Source organism: Pseudonaja textilis, chromosome 2 (genome assembly GCF_049901715.1).
Source record: "Pseudonaja textilis isolate UNSWEBS1 chromosome 2, rPseTex1.2, whole genome shotgun sequence".
NCBI classification, from domain to species: domain Eukaryota; kingdom Metazoa; phylum Chordata; class Lepidosauria; order Squamata; family Elapidae; genus Pseudonaja; species Pseudonaja textilis.
In genome coordinates, this window is record NC_141991.1 from 106,375,435 (window position 1) to 106,396,035 (window position 20,601).

At 38.1% G+C, this 20,601-nt stretch overlaps 1 protein-coding gene across 3 annotated transcripts in view; it reads left to right on the forward strand.

Annotated features, from left to right (window-relative positions):
- Nucleotides 1-20,601, forward strand: part of MXRA7 (matrix remodeling associated 7) — a 56,163-nt gene that overhangs the window by 17,946 nt on the left and 17,616 nt on the right. For all 3 annotated transcript variants that reach the window (XM_087924791.1, XM_087924793.1, XM_087924790.1), the window contains exons 2-3: nt 10,979-11,039; nt 17,999-18,095. In XM_087924791.1, the coding sequence (XP_087780917.1) occupies nt 10,979-11,039; nt 17,999-18,095 (158 nt within the window). The remainder of the gene's footprint in view (nt 1-10,978; nt 11,040-17,998; nt 18,096-20,601) is intronic.

Sequence of the window (20,601 nt, forward strand, 5' to 3'; positions counted from 1 at the left end):
GAAATTATTTGATGATTAAACTTAATTAAAATGTTAAAGAGAGAAATGCATGATATTGAACTGCTGGTACTTATAAACATAAACACTATAGTATAAAAGAAACAGATTCTTCAAGTCAAATTAGATTTAGCAGTTGATATCTGCAGAAAACCTTTCTCAGTTACAAGTAATAAAGGCAAAGAATATTAGTGGGACATCTTCAAGGCTACACAATCAATCCTCAAGCAGTCAATCTAGAAGTTGAAGGTAGGTTCTTTGGACTCACAATCCTGAGTGGTTACCACTGAATCCAACAATTCCTGGTTTCTAAGCTGATGTGGAATCTATGCTATCAATGCCCAGGTGAAATGATGTTTATCATTAGGCAAATGCAGTTGGAGGTCTACTGTTAATGAACTAGATTAGAAATGAGCTAAAAACAGCAGACTCAAACAAGCTTGCAAAGAGTCTCAAGAGGATAGGCTGGGTACGAGGCCTAGAAGTCAGCTCCTTTCCTTATTACTGCATAGAGAGTTGAGACTAATATAGAAAGGGAAGAAATAGTAGTTTGATAACAAAGGATTTATCCAGAATTGGTTCTAATTACCCAGATGGGAATGCTGGCACCTTGATGTAATTATAGATAATAGTTACTGGGAGAAGTAGTATTTCAGTTATCTGTTTGCAAAAAACTGTTGAGTGAACAACATTGAAAAGGCCCTCATTCCTTGATATAGCATGACAATGAAATAAGCCTTTATTTAAATCAGCTGTGCAGAGAAGGGAAGGAGTGTGGGCTTTCTGAGCCATTAATTTTTTTGCAAAAGATTGGAAAAAGATCTGTTTGTCAAAAAGTTATTGTATAGACATTGGGCACTGAGGCTACAGGATGCCTGTGGAAAAAGTCTTTCCTCACCTGTCAGCCCTTCAAGAAATGCCAGGAAACAGATTCTACAAGTTTGACTATAATCATACTTTATTAATGATATATAGGTTGTAGTTATATAATCCTGAAAGCCTAACAATGTCTTCCCTTCCCTTCCTCTCCTCATGTTTTGTAACCATTTCTTCACAATTTCTCCAAGGTCCCTGTCTACCTTGGATTCTAGAATAACATTTTAGGATGGGAGAAATGTTTCAAACTCCAGGGACAGGAGAAGCAGTACTAGGCTGGAGCTCGTCAGATAGACAAAGAAAAAAAGATTTAGAAATGAAAACGTTCTGTGCTGTCCAGCCAGTGTATGGGAGTTGGATAGTTAGTTAGCAATTGTGAGCCTAAAGGTAATCATGGTAAATGTAGTTAAGGTATCCTGGAAAATGTAGTCCATGTCATGTGACCACATCTGTAATCCTGATTGGTCACTAAATTGACCCTTGATGGGTTGGGGGTGGTTTCCTCACTCTTGGCTGAACTCACAGACTCGTGATAACTGTTCTACGGCTACGAGATGGGAGAAAAGGGATAGGAGATAACCATCTTTTTACCTCCAAGACAGATATGCAAAGGATTGGTCATTAAAGAAGAACTTTGTCACAAATTTGAGTTATGAGAATACATGATGAACCAATAATAAAGACTTCGTATGAATGTTTTGTTGAGTTTATCTATCTACCACTGTATAGAATACAGAACACATTCTTAAAATACATTTGTTTGCTTGCCTCTTTCTGATGCAAGATCTTTGGCTCGTGCTTAGAAGTAGTTTAGAGTAGGGGTCCCCAACCATCGGGCCCCGGACCGGTACCGGTCCGTGGATCATTTTCTACCAGGCCACCGGTTTGCTGGGCGCCGCCATCTTGTTTAGATGAGAAAGTGCTTCCGGGTGAGCTTTTCCTGTTGGAAAGCAGCGTTTGGGTCCTGAAGGAATCCTCGCGCCTTATTTTCATCGAAGGGGGGGGCGGCTTCGAATGAAGAGCCGTCCCGATGGTGGAGGAGATTAAGAAAACACAAAAAAGGCACAAAGGAGGAGTTGAAGGTGGCGGGGAGAAGCGGGGAACAGCTGGCTGGCTAGTCGCTCGGCTCGCCTTGCCTTGTCATGCGTGCTGATGCCGGTACCGGGCCGTGGATCATTTTGTGATGCCAGTACCGGGCCGTGGCACAAAAAAGGTTGGGGGCCACTGGTTTAGAGAATAAATGTCAGGGAGCTCAACTAGTCTGGATGGAGATTTGTATACATCCTGCAGGACTTTGTGCACAATCTAGGAATTTTCTGGGATTCTGTCCTTACTGGGGAAGCTCAGACAGCAGCAGTAACATTTGCAGATGGCATTGTTGGGATGATGGTGCTGCATGACAGGAAAATATGGAGCCTTTGGAAATATGATATATCAGTCCTGGGAAAGTAGAAAGCATGACAAAAAAATGTGCAAAACCACTCCCATTAAAATAGAACTTTTCATGTGCTTTTGTGATTCTAATACCCTAGTCACATTGCTCTACATTCCAGCAGCAGCCTACTATAAAAGGCTGGTGGAGGGACAAACTCAAGAAAGTGTCCATAGTTTTGCAGTTGCTGTCCTGCTCATTTTTATGTGGGTCACAGTACACATTACAAAGTTGATGTGACTTTACTCATTAGGTTTCAGCCATCATCTCAACTTTTGCTGTTGTTAAAAGCTTTGTGCAATGGCAACTATAAATATAAGGTCAGAGCTCTTAATAATGGCCCCAACTAGTATGAACGGGCAACTATTTTTAGGGAGTACAAATTCTCACTGTTACAGGGATTATCGAACATTTTTTAAAGTCATTTTGCCTTAAGTTACCATTTTACTTGAACACTTCAATTATTTTATGGAATCTCTCTCTCTTTTTTTGGGCTGGATGTTGTCACCATTGTTGTTTTCCTATGTTTTGATTCACTTCATAATTAAGGTTCCTTTCAGGGTATCATGATTATTCCACTTAGGCTGATATGAAGTCCAGTAACTTACTGAAGCTTAGTCTGGAATTCTTTATCAATGTTAGTTAACACAACAGATTTCCTTAAAACAGCCACTGCAATACTTTTTTAAGTTCACAATGAAATTGACATTATTTGGATTTCTTTAAAAATGAACATCCTGTATTATCTGAAGAAGTGTGTACAATGCTGTTTTTATATTGAATACTTGACTATTCTTGTTTTCCCTAATGTTCTAAGCTAATATTTTATAAAAAGTTAAAAACAAGAGTGTTTTTATACCCTTGTTTTTAAGAAAAAAAGTCCCCAATATCCAATTGATTACTAGTTATTTCTTGTACCAATGAATATAGCTGATTAATTTATAGCAATGAGTTTATACCCAAATCTCTCTTCTCATTTCCACGGGGTTCCTCCTTCACTGTGTCCACTGAGGCATGAGGCATGTAACACACCAACTTGCAAATGGCTGTCACTTGAATTCACCATTTCATATTGCTGTCTGTGTACATAACAGTCTCGACTTCTTGGCAGGCAGAAGACTTTATCCCTTTTCAAAGGCACACCCAGCCTCAAGCCACCCCCAGATTAGCACTGATTATTCCAATAGTCTGAGAAGTTGTTTGCTTTAGCAGCTGTTTCCTTCGTTACAATGATGAAGAGATCAAGAAGCAGGATTTGGTTGAAAAGGAGCAGCAAATGATGTCACTGACTTTGTGAAGCAGGGCCTTTATTTCAAGCTGAATTCTTTTCCTCTTGCAGTGTCTTGCATCAGGCGTGGATAAAAAAGCAAAGCCTTAAATGGCAACATGTGACACGCTTTAGAAATGATAGTCAAGAGTTATTTTCCATCCTGTAGGTTTTTTTTTTTAATTCTCCTGCCAAACTCAGGGTTTAAATTCCTTTCACACTCCTTCTCTGGGATAAAGAGCTTGCAAGATTCTTCCTCCAACCTATATCTGTATTTGGCGTTGCAACTTCATTTTTTTAAGTTCATAAAAAAGCAGTTTATCATAGCAAGATTTCATCTCCCTCGTGTCTTTTCCTTCTGCAATGAATTTAGAGAAGCTTTACCACTTGCTGCAAAATGAAGCCATGGATCTGTCAGCAATAGGATGAAGCTTGTAGGAAATAAACAAGGGGACTCTTTTTTTTTATAAAAAGTTTTTTATTTTTATATTTCAAAAACATCTCTTTTGGTGAACAGCGTGGTTCTAGGCTTTTACATTTCCATACAAACATGATCTTAGTTACATATTCATCTTTCACATTTAGTTTCAATTCACATCATTACATTACAGAATTTCTATACATTTTCTCAATTATCCTTATATACTTCACACTTATTGTATATATTTTCTATTCATATCTTAGCTTATTTCATTTTTCTTTTAATATTATCGTATCTTTATATAATTTTTAAAATTCTTCTTCTTTTTATTCATTATACTTTTATACTTTATCTGTCACATTTGCAATTTCATCGCATACTCTTATTTCATTATTCAAAACATTCCATCCTAATTCTAATATCAAAAAGAAAAAAACTCCCCCCTTAATTACTAATTTGAGTGTACCACCCCTTTGTCTTATACATCATTCAATTCCCCTTTAATTCATAATGATTTATCATAATATCACTTTTTAGTTATCCCTTTGTAAGTTAGTAACAAGAATCTCCTAATTACTACATAACAGATATACATTTTAAGCTGGATTCCACATGGTATTTCCCCCCTTAATTACTTTCTATTACGTTTATTATTGCAAATACATTAATCTATTCAATTAATCATAAAAACTGATGTTAATCTTTTTATAACAATCCTCATAGTTCATTTTAACTATATTCTTAATTTTATTAAATTTATTTAATATATTTATCATAACTTCCTAATTTCACATTTTACCAATTATATCTATGTGTAATTCAGTGGTGAGATTCAAATGTTTTACTACCGGTTCTATGGCTTGGTGGGCGCGGCAGGGGAAGGATACTATAAAATCTCTAGTCAGAGGTGGTATTTGCCAGTTCTCCGAACTACTCAAAATTTCCACTACCGGTTCTCCAGAGCTGGTCAGAACCTGCTGAATACCACCTCTGGTGTAATTTAACAATAACAAATAGTCCAATAACAAAAAAAACATCAGTTCCAATCTTTTCATTTTTAAAGTTTATATTTTTTATACATCACCACAAATTACTATTACTTCAAATACATTTATATTACCTTACCTTGCAGAATCCCCTTCAGGAAATAAGCAAGGGGACTCTTGTGAGTTTCTTCATTTAGAAATTAAAGTTTAAATAGGTTCCAATCCAATTCCAAAACCATCCCTGACAAGTAAAGCAACAGTTGGAAGTTCCCCCTGCCGCCACTATCTTCTTCCACATCACATTCCTATGAATGTCATGGTCAATTATGCTATAAGAATGTGAGAAAAGTCCATCGTAATCTACTATTTCTCACATTGGTCTATTTGACGTCCTTGCAAGCAGGAGATCCAAATGTAGCCTTCTGTCCTTCTGAAATTCTGTGAACTCAGGATTTGAAGGCCAGCTACCCCCTAGTCCAAGTAACATTGAATCTCAAGAGAAATCACCCTTAGTGATCTCTATGTGCATCCAATCTGCCTTTAAACTTTCCAACTTAGAGGCCATCATCATCTTTTGCAGCACTGAATTTCAAGGTCAATTAGGTTTTATATGCAGGACCCTCTCTCCTCCCCCCCATTCTGTATTTACTAACAAGACTTTGAATTTGTGTATTAGGAGCACTGAATTTCTTTTATGCTCTCCAACATAACTTGTTTGTTGCAATGGAATTTGAAACATAATTAAAGCTTTTGTAAGAAAATCTGGTGTGATTTAGCACATATTTCAGGTTAAACTGACTGAACTAGGAGTGAAGAGGAGATAAGTGGATTAAAACACTTTTAGAAAATAGATAATACTTTAGAGAAGTAGATAACTACTCAAATACACTCAGCTGGCAGTTCTGCAGCAATAGCTATGACTCGTTGCAAAACAGAAAATTATAAGCAGATGACTCAGGCGTCCAGTATGAATGTTGCTAAGCTCAATCCACAAAGAAAAGCTTAACAATGTGGCTACTGAGGTGTTAGCATCCATTTGGGGACCGGCTGGAACCAACATGCTCAAAAAGGGTTAAAGGGGTTCAAATTTAGTTAGTGAACCCAAATTCTTATTATATCTATTAGGTGGCTTCTAATAACAGACCCATTAACCATAAAACTCTGTTTATGGCCCTGCCAGACAAGGATGGCTAGTTCAGCTAGCTAGCCCAACCATTTTCTTTTTTTAAAAGTTTCATAACTCATCAAAATTAATAAAAGACCATTAGTTTTACAAATGCATAAGGCAAATGATATTTATTATACCATTAATAGACATCAAAAAATGTGATTTGGAGGTCTTTTTTCCATGACCTAGGTACTTTTTTTACCCTTTGTATACCAAGTTTTTATTGTTTGTAAACCACCTAGAACCACTGAATGTGTGTGGGCAGCCATATACATTATCTAAATAAATAAATAATAGATAGGTACGCATAAAAACAAGGACCCATCTGAACCTTCTCCCAAGACAATTTTCATTCTAGCTCTAAATATGCAGAAACCCACCATCAGTTGTTGCCATCTCCAGGTAAGGATGGAAAAGCTGTAGACTTGAACTAGAGAAACTACAGACAGAAGTGTCAATTCAGCTCAGTATAAACCAGAGGTTTCCAAACTTGGCAACTTTTAAAACTTGTGGACTTCAACTCCCAGAATTCTCCATAGCTGGATTCTGGGAGTTGAAGTCCACAAGTCTTAAAAGTTGCCAAGTTTGGAGACCTCTGGTATAAAGCAATCCACATTTCCCAATGTGGACTCACTCCCTAATGATTGCTCCCAGAAAAAGCATTGACTATAGTGAGGAGAAACCATAGGAGTTGTAATGCAGCTCTTCTGAACAAAGGATACTCAGGGTAGGTCACAACTTTGTTTTCCCCAAATATGGGCTTCATAAGAAGTGAACGAAGAGGCAAAAGGAGCTTGTTTTTGGAAATGTTAATTAAAATAGATATGATTGTATAGGTCAGTGGTAGTCAACCTGGTCCCTACCACCCACTAGTGGGCGTTCCAGCTTTCATGGCGGGCAGTAGGGATTTTGTCCCCTACTTTATAAATCACCATTACTCTGGAATGGGTGGGTGGTTAGAGAAAAGTTTACTACTAACAGAGATAAAAAAGTGGGTGGTAGGTATAAAAAGGTTGACTACCCCTGGTATAGGTAGTAGTGATGCTAGGTTGGGTGAGTTAAAGAGCACTGAATGCAAACTGCAATGAAGAAGGCTAGTGAATAATATACATTTTTCCCTGGTGGACACCCTTTACCCTGATTTCTGAGCTAGAAATAACAGTAGAAATCCCTGATTTTTATAAAACTGCTTTTTAAATTCCCAAGACATTTGGTGCAAAGAATATGTCTGTTTTATCACATCTTGATAACAGCCTAGGGCTCTTCCCTTCTGCTCTTGGCTTCTTTTCCATTTTGATTTTGTCCTCTTAACTGGAAGTGACAGTCTCCTCTGGTGGCCCTCTCTGTGTACACCCTCCTGTGCAAATCTAGGAAATGGTGGAAGCTGTCAAGCCACCACTGAATCCAACCAGGGAAATTCAAGGTTCTGAGAAAGAAGCAGGCCCACCCATCATCTGGAATCTGACTGTTTCGCTCTTTTCCATGGTGACAGGAAAAATAAATACAACGCTGCCTTGTTATTTTGCAATCTGGCACCTAAGTATCAATGAAAAAGCGAATGCATATGTGTGTATACATACCCCTACTTATGTGTTTGTGTTGAGTATGAAAAAAATGAATAGATTGGTGCACTGAGATGCTACTATTTAAAGTCATCTCTCTAATTGTAAATTTGGAGCCAGACTATGTGCAAATACACCTTGAATTAAAATGGTTGAAGCATTCCCTAAAGAATTCTGTGATATCTAGTTTCCCTCTCATGCCTACATAGTTCTCATATAGCTCTCATTTCTTAGGGATCACTAAGAACAAAGAGACGGTCTCTTCAGCTTTAAAAATATATGAAGCTGTACCCAGCTCAAAAATATATTTCTTATCCTGATAGTTTGGGGGCATATCTAAAATAATCAATCAAATAAGAGGAAGGAAAGAGATAATTTCTGCTTTTTCTTTCTCGGTTCAACATCAGCTTGAGGGGCTCTGTTCCCCTTTCTCTTTTACTTTTTTTCTTCAAACCACCCAATACTTGAGGAACTTTTGTGCATTTATTTGCTTGCTCTAATAACCATAGATATCAAACAGGAAAGAAGAAATCTCTCCAGGCTTGGAAATTCCTAAGACAGTGATAGTGAACCTCTTTGCTTGATGTACCAACAATTCAGAAAATGCCTAACTTGACTCTGCTGGTATGTCTCACACATACCGTCAAACAAAAGAGAAACAATTCTTTGCATATTTATTTTAAAAAATTCAATCCAATCGTGTGTGATCGCCAGGATCTGTCATGTACCACTTACCTTCAGACGGTGTCCTCTTTCTGTTGACAGGCCCCTGAGGCCTACCCAAGATGCCTCTGGATTGCACAAGGACTTCATTGAACCTCTTGAAGCAGCTTCAGAGAATGCTCTTCTGTGGCATCTGCAGCCTCCAAACACCCTATGAAAGCAAACTCTGTTCTTGCATGATTTTTGGGCGCTCCTGTGCTCTTTGTGCAGCCGTCTTGTATGAGTTCCAGAGGGTTTGGATACCATATGAGAATATATCCCATTCTCACACGGCCTCCAGAGCCTCCAAAAATCATTCAAAAAAGGGCATGCTTTCAAGAATAGTTGTCAGGTGCTAGTGAATAGGGCATGTCACCTAAAACATTGTGGCATATCGTCTTTGATCACTGAACTAGGGGATGGAAGAGATGCTTCATAATAGAGACCCAGCTCTTCACAGGATGATGGAAGTTGATTTATACCATGAGGGAAAGAAACTATTGCTACATTCCAGAATGTCAGAGAAGAACATTTCCCGGCAGTTATTAAACCTCCATCTTCAGCATGCACTCTTCATTTGACCCAACCCTAATTATGGCCCTTCCCTTCATAGCTATCTTGCCCCTGTGTAATGTGAAATAACCAGAATAACCAAAAACAAGAAAGGGAATTTTAAAAAAAATCAATGTAAATGTGCATTGCAGCCTAAGTACAAAATTGCAGAGGGCCTCTGTTTTCAGGTTGGTCAAAAGCTGACTTTTTCTTTTCTGATTTCATTCTTTTTGAAATTATTCATCATGCCCATATAATTTTAAAGTATTTTTTTTCAGGTTGCAGAAATAAGCATCTAGTGATGGTAGTTTAGAGCCAAGCAAATCCAACCAATGGAGTAGTTTAGTAGGCATTAAGTATTATTGATTGCCTAGCTTGTTAGCTGGCTCCAGCTCTGAGAGGCTTGGACCCAAACAGCTGGAGGAGGACAAGTTGGAGAAGGCTTAATCAGATTATTATCACTTGCTTACAATTATTCTACGGAATTCCAAAAATAACATAAGGGCTGTCTGGGCTCTTTTCGTGCAAGAGCTGACCAGATTGTGACCAGCTTTAACAAAGTGGTCCTTGAGTTTTGAACCCCAGCCTGATCCTAATGCACTGCCTTTCCTATCAGTATAGACCAGGGGTGGGGACCTTGTTCTGACCCAGGCTTCATCAAACATAATTAATCACAAATGTGTTTTAAAAGCAAAACGTAATTTTTTGCAACGCTGGGAATTGTTTTCATTCCCAGCCAAAACTAATCTTAAAACAGTCCCCCAAGATAAGCACACCCCTTTCAGTTCTGTGGAATGTGGCCTAAAACAGAAGTATCCAATTAACTATAAAAGAAACCAACCGAAGTACAAGAAAAAATTAACCAAAGTACTCAGAGCTTAGGGATGACTCGTAACCAATCGAACTACTTTGCTTCCTGCAAAGGTTTCTTCATTGAGGTCTCACTTTTATCCCTTATGTGAGGGGCCGTCACCTCCCAGCCTTACTCCCGACTCGCCCCTTTTGTTTCAGCTGCTCTCGCCTTCTAGCAGCTCTGCGCACACGCACACTGGAACAGGCTCCCCTGGGTCCTCTGCTTCATTGCTGCCAGACTCCAAAGGCTCTGAAGGCAGCACCTCACTCCCAGATGGTCTTGGCCCCTTGACCCCTGACTGGTCCCCTTTCTTTCCCACTATCCGATTCCACTGCCATCTGCACTGGCTGCTGGTGTACCACAACAGACCTATGGCCCCTTTGAGACCTGTGGACTTCAACTCCCAGAATTGGCTCAGACTATTAGAATTTATGTCTCTTTTGAGACATGGCTGGCTCAGGAATTCTGGGAGTTGAAGTCCACAGGTCATAAAGGAGCCATAGTTCCCTGCCATAAGGAAGTGCTTCTTGAGTTTATGCCCACAAGCAGCTGAGTGTTCACAATGCTTCCATGATACAATGCTACTGTGATCTAAAAAATTGTTATTCTTGAGGGGAAAAAATGGAAGTAACCCTAAGTTCCTGAAGCATGTGAGTACAGTGTATGTACAGTATTATGTGGGGAGTGGGAATGTATATACATTTAAGTGGGAAAGGCTGGTCAAAACAACCCATAGTAGAAAAGGTAGGATTAAGAATCTAAGAGTAAAGATGGATATGTGTCTTATATAGTAACAGATGGGAAGCAGGACAATTTGAGAGAAAAAATGTACATGTCAGCCAACAAATGTGTGAAAATAAGTATGTGCAGATACAGAACTAAATGTTTACCCTTAGAGTCCTCTTGTTTTGAAAAAAAATGATGATGGGTTCAAAAAAGACAAAAATTCTAATAGATATTGCAAATCTACAAGAACATCTGGGGGAAAATATAGGCAAATTCAGAGTTTCTTTAAGCAAGAATTATTATAGCATCTTTTCCTGAGTTCCAGCTAAAATTCTGTCCATAATTTCAGTTGATATACATGGTTTGGATTGGTTTGCAGGGAGATTTTGTTGCTAATAGTTAAGCAATAGTTTTATGTTTAATGTTTCTGTTTCAGGAGGAAGATCAAGAATCAGAAAATGAGAAACTAGTAGTAAAGGAACCTGAGACTGAAGATGGTAAGTTTTGGGTTTTTAAATATCTGGAATGTTGTTAGACATGGGAGATCCCAATTAACACAAACAAGGTCAGTTTAAGCCCTAATATTTAATACTATTTATGAAAATGGAAGAAGAGTTATTTTTTTGTCATTTATTCATCCATTCATTTAGAAAATGCACGATAGGAAAGAAAACTGCTAGAAAAACAAGTATTAATACTTAGACCTAAATTATGTCATATGAACTTAGGAGCAGATACATTCTCAATCTTAAGAAAAATACAACACTATAGACTTTTTTCTTGAAAGAAATGTTAAAGTGCTTCCTCCAGCCCTTGATCTGGTGGAAGAGTATGCTGGCATAAACTGCATAGTCCTTGATGCTGATTCCAACCCTGCCTCAATGAAAAGATCAAAGAGTGATGCTCTCCTTACACTTTTAACGTGGAACAAGTAAAGGAAAGTAATAGCTTCACTTGTCCTTCAGCTAATTGTTAGGGCAAGTTTTGACTAAAGGCGCATTGTGCAACAAGGTCACATAGTGTAATAAGATTGGGACTGGGTTAGGGACTTCTGTCCTCACTGTGAGTTATGTTGGGGTGGGGGTTGCACAAAGGGAGGTTCAGCCAATCTCATTGTACACATGTTGTACTCTGACAATAAAGGTAATAATAATAAAGTAGTAAGTTTGGCCAACTGATACCAATAGCTATTCTAGCTAGGAATTGTAGATTTGTCATCCCGCACACATTGAGGAAGGCTGCACTAGCCAAACATATTTTCTCTGCAGAGTTCAGAAGGCTACATCTAGAGGCTGCTAATTTTCTTATCATAATCTCCAGCCTTGTAGGTAAGAGTGAGAGATAGTGTTCAAGGTTATTTCTAGGGCTGACTCAAGATATTTTGCCAACTGAAATACATTCAGTTGTGTTTCCTACAAACAACAAATAATTGTGGTTTGGGCCAGAAAGCTCAGTTTAGGAAATTTGTACAAGGGCTTTCTGACCCAAACCATGTGTTTGCTGACTCCAATAGGGCACATCCAACAGAACAAACAATCTTGGTGACTTCGTTAAAAGTATTATGGTTAGCAATACAGTATAGATAAACTTACCCTGAGGACTTAACTCTTTGCAGAATGATACATTCTGTTAGTAAGCTTTATGCTATGAACCAAAAATCCTCAGGGCAAGCCAATCATTTGAAACAGATTTCTAAGTCCTAGCTGAAAAGATTGATAAATTACTATATTGTAAATTATTATATTGTAAATGTGGGGTTTTTTTTTTCCCTGAAAGGGTGGAAGAATACAGACAGGAACTATGCTTCCTTGCCCCATTTTCCTGCAATATTTTACGGCTATAAAGCTATTGGCAGATTACAGTTCTAACACTTCATCCACATATTCTGTTTTATAGAGGAGGAGGAACCTCCTCTATATGCTACAGTTCATATAGCAAGACCATCTTTTAGAGAAGAAAAAATTGCCATATTGCTCATTGACCATCTTCATATATCTTAATTCTCATTCTGATACACAGCAGCAAAGTAATATTTCTCATTTCCAAGCCAGGAAAGTGTTCATATGTAGCAAGAAAAAATCATGTATCTAAATAAGAGATAAGAAGCCATATGGCATTTGGAAGAAATCAATCGCTTATCTTGTGGCCCAGAATTGTTTCCATTGGCTAATTCCAGGGTTTTCAGCAAAGGCATTTCTGTTGTCTGGTATGAAATCCAGCCTTTCTAATAACTTGGCAGATACAACAGGATATTCAGCCATTCATGCAAAACATTTGCTGTACGACTGAGGCACATTCTTTTCCCAAGAAAAACCACACTTACTGAATTCCACCTTCTCAACCTTTAATGGGGCGGGAGGGGGGGGAGAGTCAGAACTCAGTAGTTCAGCACATTCATGGTAGATTCCAGAACTGGGGAGCTGATTGGTCTAGTGATCCCTCTCCTGCAGATGTGAGAATTTCAGTTTCTCAAAATTTTCCACTTCTGTGGAGTCCCTGGTATTCTTTGAGCCTGATTATTTGCTTGCAGATGTTTCATTAGCTGACTAGGTAACAATATCAATGCAGGTGTCTATAGACTTTGATCCCTGTTTATATGCAGTAGCTTGCCCTGCCAGTGTTGCTGGGATATGATTTTCTCTGGTAGTTCCTTGATCAGGGTAATGTTTCTACGTGATTGTTTGTTTGATGTTAATCCCTGCTTTCAGGAACTCTATAAAAAGATAATAGACCACCTATACAACATATTCCAACAAAATTGGTAACTCAGGCAACTTTCAAAAATGCCTGACCATTCAGCCCACTACAGTGCAATCAACACAAGCTATGAAAAAGTTAACATGACATAAATCAAAAACATATCAGAAACAACCAGCAGACTGTTACAAACACATGGCATCATCATAGCATGCAAACCAAGTTAAAGGCCGCTAAAACATCTTGAGGAAATCAAAAGATCCAGTAGTCCAAGAAGAAGAAGAAAGAGTAATCTATAACATACAGGGTAAAGACTGTAATATCCTCTTAGTAGAACAGATAAGGAGGAGACTAGCATGAAGCATCCATGGACATCAATTAAAATTCAGAAGACATGATGAAAAACTCTTTAACCTCACAACACTGGACAAACTCAACCATGCTTTCAATTGGGAAACTGACATTTTTGTTGTTGTTGTTAGTCGCAAAGTCATATCCAATCCATTGCGACCCCATGGACAATGTTCCTCCATGCCTTCCTGTCCTCTACCATCTTCTGGAGTCCATTTAAGCTCACGTCTCCTGCTTCAGTGACTCCATCCAGCCACCTCATTCTCTGCTGTCCCCTCCTTCTATTACCCTCAATCTTTCCCAGCATTAGGCTCTTCTCCAGTGAGTCCTTCCTTCTCATTAGGTGGCCAAAGTATCTGAGTTTCACCTTCAGGATTTGGCCTTCTAAAGAGCAGTCAGGGTTGATCTCCTGTAGGACTGTCCGGTTTGATCGCCTTGCAGTTAAGGGACTTGCAGGAGTCTTCTCCAGAACCATAGTTCAAAGGCCTCAATTTTTGGCACTCAGCCTTTCCTATGGTCCAACTTTCACAGCCATACATTGCAGGCTTCACACAAGGAAAGCAACCAAAGTCTGTCTTTCTCTCCCTCAAACTCCACCAGAAATGAGTCTTCGCTGGTGCAGCCTCTTGGAGCAGGATGCCTTGCAGGGTCCCAAACACTCATTTCTGGTGGAGTTTGGGGCAGAGAAAGAAAGACTTTGGCTGCTTTCCTTGTGTGCAGCCAAAAACAGAAGAAAGAAGCTGAAGAAGCAACCCAGTGGCCAGGCAAGTTCTCTCCCTCCACCCTTTCCCCCCTCCTCTCACTACCTCATGTTGTTCCTAATGCAAGCATGGAAGCCTTGTGTTTCTGCAGGCCATGTGGGCGGCGCAGCCTTGTGTTCCCCACAGCCTGGATTAATTGCTTTGGGAGGTTGCTTTAGGGTGGCATTTTTTTGCAGACCACCAAAATATTCTCGCGGACCACCAGTGGGCTGTGGCCCACTGGTTGGCAACTGCTGTTCTAGGGTGTTAGCTATTCTTACCAGCTTAGTATCACCTGCAAATTTGGTAAGTTCCCCTTCTATTTCCTCATCTAAGTCATTTATGAAGATATTGGGGAGTACTGGGCCTAAGACAGAACCTTGTGGCACCCCCACTGCTTACTTCCCTTCATGTGGACTTAGACCCATTACGGACTACTCGTTGAGTACGGTTTGTCAGCCAGTTGCGAATCCATCTGGTGGTGATGTTATCTATCCCACTTTTTTCTAGCTTACCAAGAAGTAGGCTAAGAAGAGGCTAAGGTTGTGGTCTACTTTGTTGAATGCCTTGCTGAAGTCTAAGTATATTATGTCTACTAATTCAGTCACTTGTTGAAGAATAAAATAAGATTGGTTTGGCATGATTTGTTTTTAACAAACCCATGCTGACTGCTAGTTATAGCCATCTTCTTTCACAGTAGTCCTTCAGCTCTAAAGGCCACCAAAAAAAAAAAAAAAGCTAAGAAATTGCTGGTTGTTCTGGGCTAAATCCTAAACTCAGATTAACAATCTCTGTTTACACAATAGGATATTTATATGTAGTTCCCCATTTGTATGGGCTATAATGCTCTAATAAAGTTTGTTTTTCAGGACAGGTGTACATTATGTTTCAGCTCTGTTCTAAGCTCGAATCAAATAGTTGCTGTCTCACTAGATGTGTTCTGACTAACCATTATTCTAAAAGTTATTTTTAAGATTGGAACCCTTCCAGTGAAGTTGGAACAGCCTGTTTTGTACTACGAGGTAGCTCAAACTCAGAATGTTTTTCACACCCTTATTTTTAAGACACCACAAACTTCTTATTGCTATTTCTGCAGCATTCTTAAACAAAGCTACCAATTAGAAATTCAAACAATGTAGAACAGTGATATTAAAATAATAATTGTGGAAGCCATTTACAGAGTATAAAAATCCAAGTAAATTCAGTACTGAGGCCTATGAGAATCAATGGGAATGACTCATATTGCATCATTTACACCCTAACACCCTACTATAAAGAGGCATATTAATGGACTTTCACTTGATGTCTAATATGAATCAAATTCTACAAAATGTTGCTAGGTGAATCAGAAACTTGGTAAATAGTCAATAATAAAGAGTAAATCCTAACTTTATTCTGACAATCTGGGGTGAGATGGTACAGCCTTGCAGATGACTGAACTTGTTGATTAATTAGAACATAGAACATTGAATAGTAGAGTTGAAAGGACCTTGGAGGTCTTCTAGTCCAGCCCCCTGCTTGAATAGGAGACCCAGTACCATTTCAGACAAATGATTGTCCAGTCTCTTTTTAAAAACCTGCAGTGATGGAGCACCCACAACATCTAAAGGCAAGTTGTTCCATTGTTTGATTGCTCTCACCGTTAGGAAATTTCTCCTTAGTACTAGGTTGCTTCTTCTCTAGGGTAGTTTCCACCCATTGTTTCTTGTCTTGCTTTTTGGTACTTTGGAAAATAGTTTGACACTCCATCCCCCTCATTTGTAGGAGCTCCTCAAATACTGAAACACTGCTATCATGCCTCCCTAGTCCTTCTTTTCATTAGACTAGACATACCCAAATGCTGTAACTGTTCTCTGTATGTTTTAGCCTCCAGTCCCTTAATCATTGTTATTGCTCTTCTCTGCACTCTTTCCAGAGTCTCATCATCTTTTTTATATTATGGTGATGAGAGTGGGATTAAGTGCCATCAAATTGCTATCAACTCTTAGCTACCACATAGACAGGTCTTCTTAAAAAAAAAATGTCTATCCCATTCATCACTACATCTATCTGCTATAATTGATCATCCTTTTCCTTTCTTTCTTTATATCTTTCCTAGCATTAGCAATTTTCTCCAGAGATTATAAATTTCTCAAGAGGCGATGCCTAATAGGATAACCATAATGTCCACTCTGTACATTTTGTATGTACGTATATGGGACCTACAGTACAACAAAACATAGGAATGGTGTTTGCTCTTGTTCGCACTAGATCAGCCATGCCGCCTTCCATGTCTTCTCACCCATTTCTCTCCCAACAGTTAGTTTTTCATGGCACTTGAATATGCCCAATGTTGGCTTTTTAATTTTTTAAAAAATAGTATATTTCATTGGGCTTATCCCCAAGTCTGCTGATATTACCCTCTGTGTTGAAGGTGCCATTTGTCTGTGTAAACCTTGATGCTCACAACCGTAACATCAAATTAAATTTGGATGGTTAAAATTGGCTTTTTCCTTTCAGTTCCCAGGGTCCCTACAATTTCTAGATATTGTGGCAAGATAACCTTGCTAAGTGCTAAGTAAATACTGCACAAAGTGCTTCCTTCCCATCTGCATCCTAGTGATCCCAGGGCTTGGACCTTTCATGAAAATTACATGTCATTTCTGGCTAAAGCTTATTAGATTAGGAGCAAAATCCTATTTGATGGCTCTGTATTTTTTCAAATGAGTTGCAAATTGCTGACAGTTATATCATTAATGCTGCTAATGTTATGGCATATTTATGTACTCAGATTAGCTACATTATTCAGACTCTAATGGTGAAAACAGCACTGAACCACTTTGACAATCATGGTATCAATACTGTTGTTGCAAATAAAAGTTTTAAGAATGACATTCACCACCACTGTCTTTCCACTAAAAAAAGGCACAGCTACATCTCCTTGCTTTAGGGTCTTCATCTCGAGGTCCAGAGGAGCAGCAAATAAATCTAATAAATAATAATAAGTGAATCCAATCTTACTGTGAAGCAATGATTTAGAATATAAAAAAGAGGTAAAATCTCTGGCTGGGTTTTGGTTTATTATAACACTTAAATGAGAGCAGATTTCCAATTTAGGGGGATCAGGAAACATAATTTGTTGTTATTACATGAAGGGCAAAATCCCAACCCACAGCATAAAAATTCTGTTCTTATCAGATGATGGAAAAGAAGAATGGATGATTTCCATCGATTTGTGACCAGCTAGTGGCATTAACAGTGGTCCATATTAATACAGAAATTAGATTCAGACATTGCATTACATGCTACAATTTATGTAATCATGATATATACAATGATTCAGGGCATACTCTGTTTTTAATACAAATAATTTTCATTATTGGGAACCTTTCTACAATTCCAGTTCTTTCTCTTTTCCACTACTACATCCCCAAATCTGGTTCAGCATTGAACCAAATTGGAGGGGGGTGGAATCCTCCTTATAAATCAAACACACCTAAATAACAAAGTAAGTTGGCAGGATCCAGCAATTCTTTTCAGTGACCAGATTCTACAATATATATGAACATAAAGGAAGAAAAGAACAAGGAGATTGACCAGAATGTGATTTTAAAAATAACATGTTTCAGTATGTTAATAACTTCACCACAGCAAATAGCCTTTCTCTTCTTTCTCTCATTCTCTTGTAGCAGATGAAAAGTTCTCTTTTAAATATAGTCCTGGAAAACTGAGAGGAAACCAGTATAAAACAATGATGACCAAAGAAGAGCTTGAAGAGGAACAAAGGTAAGTTGGATTTTCTTTAAATTCAACAAAATAACTCAAGATTCTGACCCCTCTCGTTTCCTCTAAGTTGCTGTCTCCCATCAAATATAACTGGTCTTAGGTATATTTAGCTTTTTCCAGTTGAATCAGTATAGTCTTTTTAGGATCAAAGATTAATTCTTGGGTGATGTCTCAGTCATGAAGAACCTGGCCCACTTCCTTGGAAATGGATCTGTTAGCTGCTTCTCATTTCCCGGAGCATTTGTCAAAGTAGCAGGATTTATAGGGGATGTTCTGGTGCCAAAACCACCAAGTAAAAGCTCAGTTTAAACAAAACTCCACATAAATCTTGTGGTTCCATACCTTGGTCATTATTATGATTACCAAGCACATTAAAGTGATGAGAGAACAAGTCTTCATATCCCCCCTAAAAAAATTCTTCCAATTCTAACATTTTACAAAAACTTGTTTTTATTCACCATAAATGCCAAAAGAATATCTGGGTCAAATATTTCAGTTTAGCATTAAGAAAATTGAAGTGATTACCTAACTCCCTGACATATGGCTATTCAGAAATAAATTCAATAAATGACTTGCTATCTCAGAAATTGTTTAGGAATAGTATGGTAGAACAATTGCAGCACAGATGCATCTGGGAATAAGTATATACTGATAGAGTGTGTTTAGAACATTGTTTTCCTGGTTTAAAAATAGATCAATACTGTATTCCCTTTTGCTAAAGGTCTTGCAATTCTAGCTTATATTGGTACTTAGTTTTTTGCTAAAATTTGATTACAAATTTTGCTCCATTATGTTTACTGTGAGCCTTAGAAAAAAATGTGTTTCTAAATCGAGATCCAAAGTTTGATCCATTAATGATCTGACTTGATGAGGTTCATATTCTTGCAAATTTAATCAACCCCATAAAGTCTGACCTTTACTTTAAAAATACATTCTTCACAACAATTCCATTGTTTCATTATTATTTATTCAGTAATAAAAATTATAAACTATTAGGATACACAAAAGTAAAAATATTGTTCTTTCATCTATCAGCGTTCAATTGAAAATCTACTAAAACTACAAAAATTGTATGTTTTGGAATAGAATATTCTGATAAGGGAAAAAAAGCTGAAATAACACATAAACTCATAATTAAAATAGGTAATCAAACCTAATGTGACAGTTGCAAACAAAATTCCCATAGAACATTTAAAGAGATACATTTTTATCAGACCATTTGGTTGAGGCTTAGGTGAGCCGCTAAATTCAAGTTCATTTGGTTGCTTTCAGTACAAATTTGGTTCCTTTATGTGGACCTTTTCTTTTGTTCAGAAAGCTGCACATTTTTTGAGTAATACAGTGTGGGAGGGAAAGGGGCATGGTAAAAAAAATTGGGTGCATGAAATGCAAAACTGAATTTGGTTTAATTGGAAGTTAATTGAAATTAAATATAGTTAGTTAAACAAAGCTATAGTATGATTATTTCTGTGTATTTAATTTTATATACTAAATTAACAATTATTGTATTTGTCAAAACTGGGGAGAAATTGGGGTCTTAGTCTTATTTGGGGGTGGATTACTTGTAAATCTGGGGCATGAGTTGTGCATACCTCTACTAGACCATTTGATTGAGGCTTAGATGAGCCACTAAATTCAAGTTCATAGGAAGGATCAAATCCAATGGATGAGTTTTCTTTTCTGCTGAACAGCTGTGTAGAATTTCAGGCAATGCTATGTCAACCCTTCAGTAACGCAGCATGAGAAGTTGCCTATACCAATGTTCCTCCTGTTTAACTAGGAATGTCAGGTTGTCAATGCATGTGTGCCTCCTATTATCCAGTTCTTGATCTAAGATGTACACCAACAAACAAAATAATTCTTAACTAGCGGTTAAGTCATTTCTACTGTGGATTTTTTGGTGGAGCCGAGCAATTATGTAACCATGTAGAGAAGACCACTGATTCTGTGAGTGAACTGAACAGGTTTTAAATGTGTATATAGGAGGCGCAGTGCCCTAGCAGTCCAGATGTTGGGCTTGTTGACCAGAAGGCTGGTAGTTTGAGACCACCCAAACACCACATGATGGAGTGAACTCCCATTCTTGGCCCAGCTTCTGCCAACCTAGCAGTTCAAAAGCATGAAAATGCAAGTAGATATATAGGTACCACTTTAATGGAAAGGTAGCAGTATTCCATGAATCTTGGCCTGTAGCCATGCTGGCCACATGACCACGGAACCATCCTTGGATAATGCTCCCTCAGTTAGGAAACAGAGATGGGCACTGGTCCCCTAGAGTTGGAAACAACTGGGCAGGGGAAGCCTTTTTCTTTAAACGTGTATATATTCAGTTTAAATATATAGGTAATCCTTTTATCAGTCCTAATTTGGAGAAGGGTATACCACTGAAACAAATGACATTCTAATCATATATATTGTTGGAAGAAGAATAGCCTTTCCTAAAGTATCAGGTATAGTACATTTATCTGCTGAATTGTAGGTCAGGAAGAGACCTGTAGCTCATTAG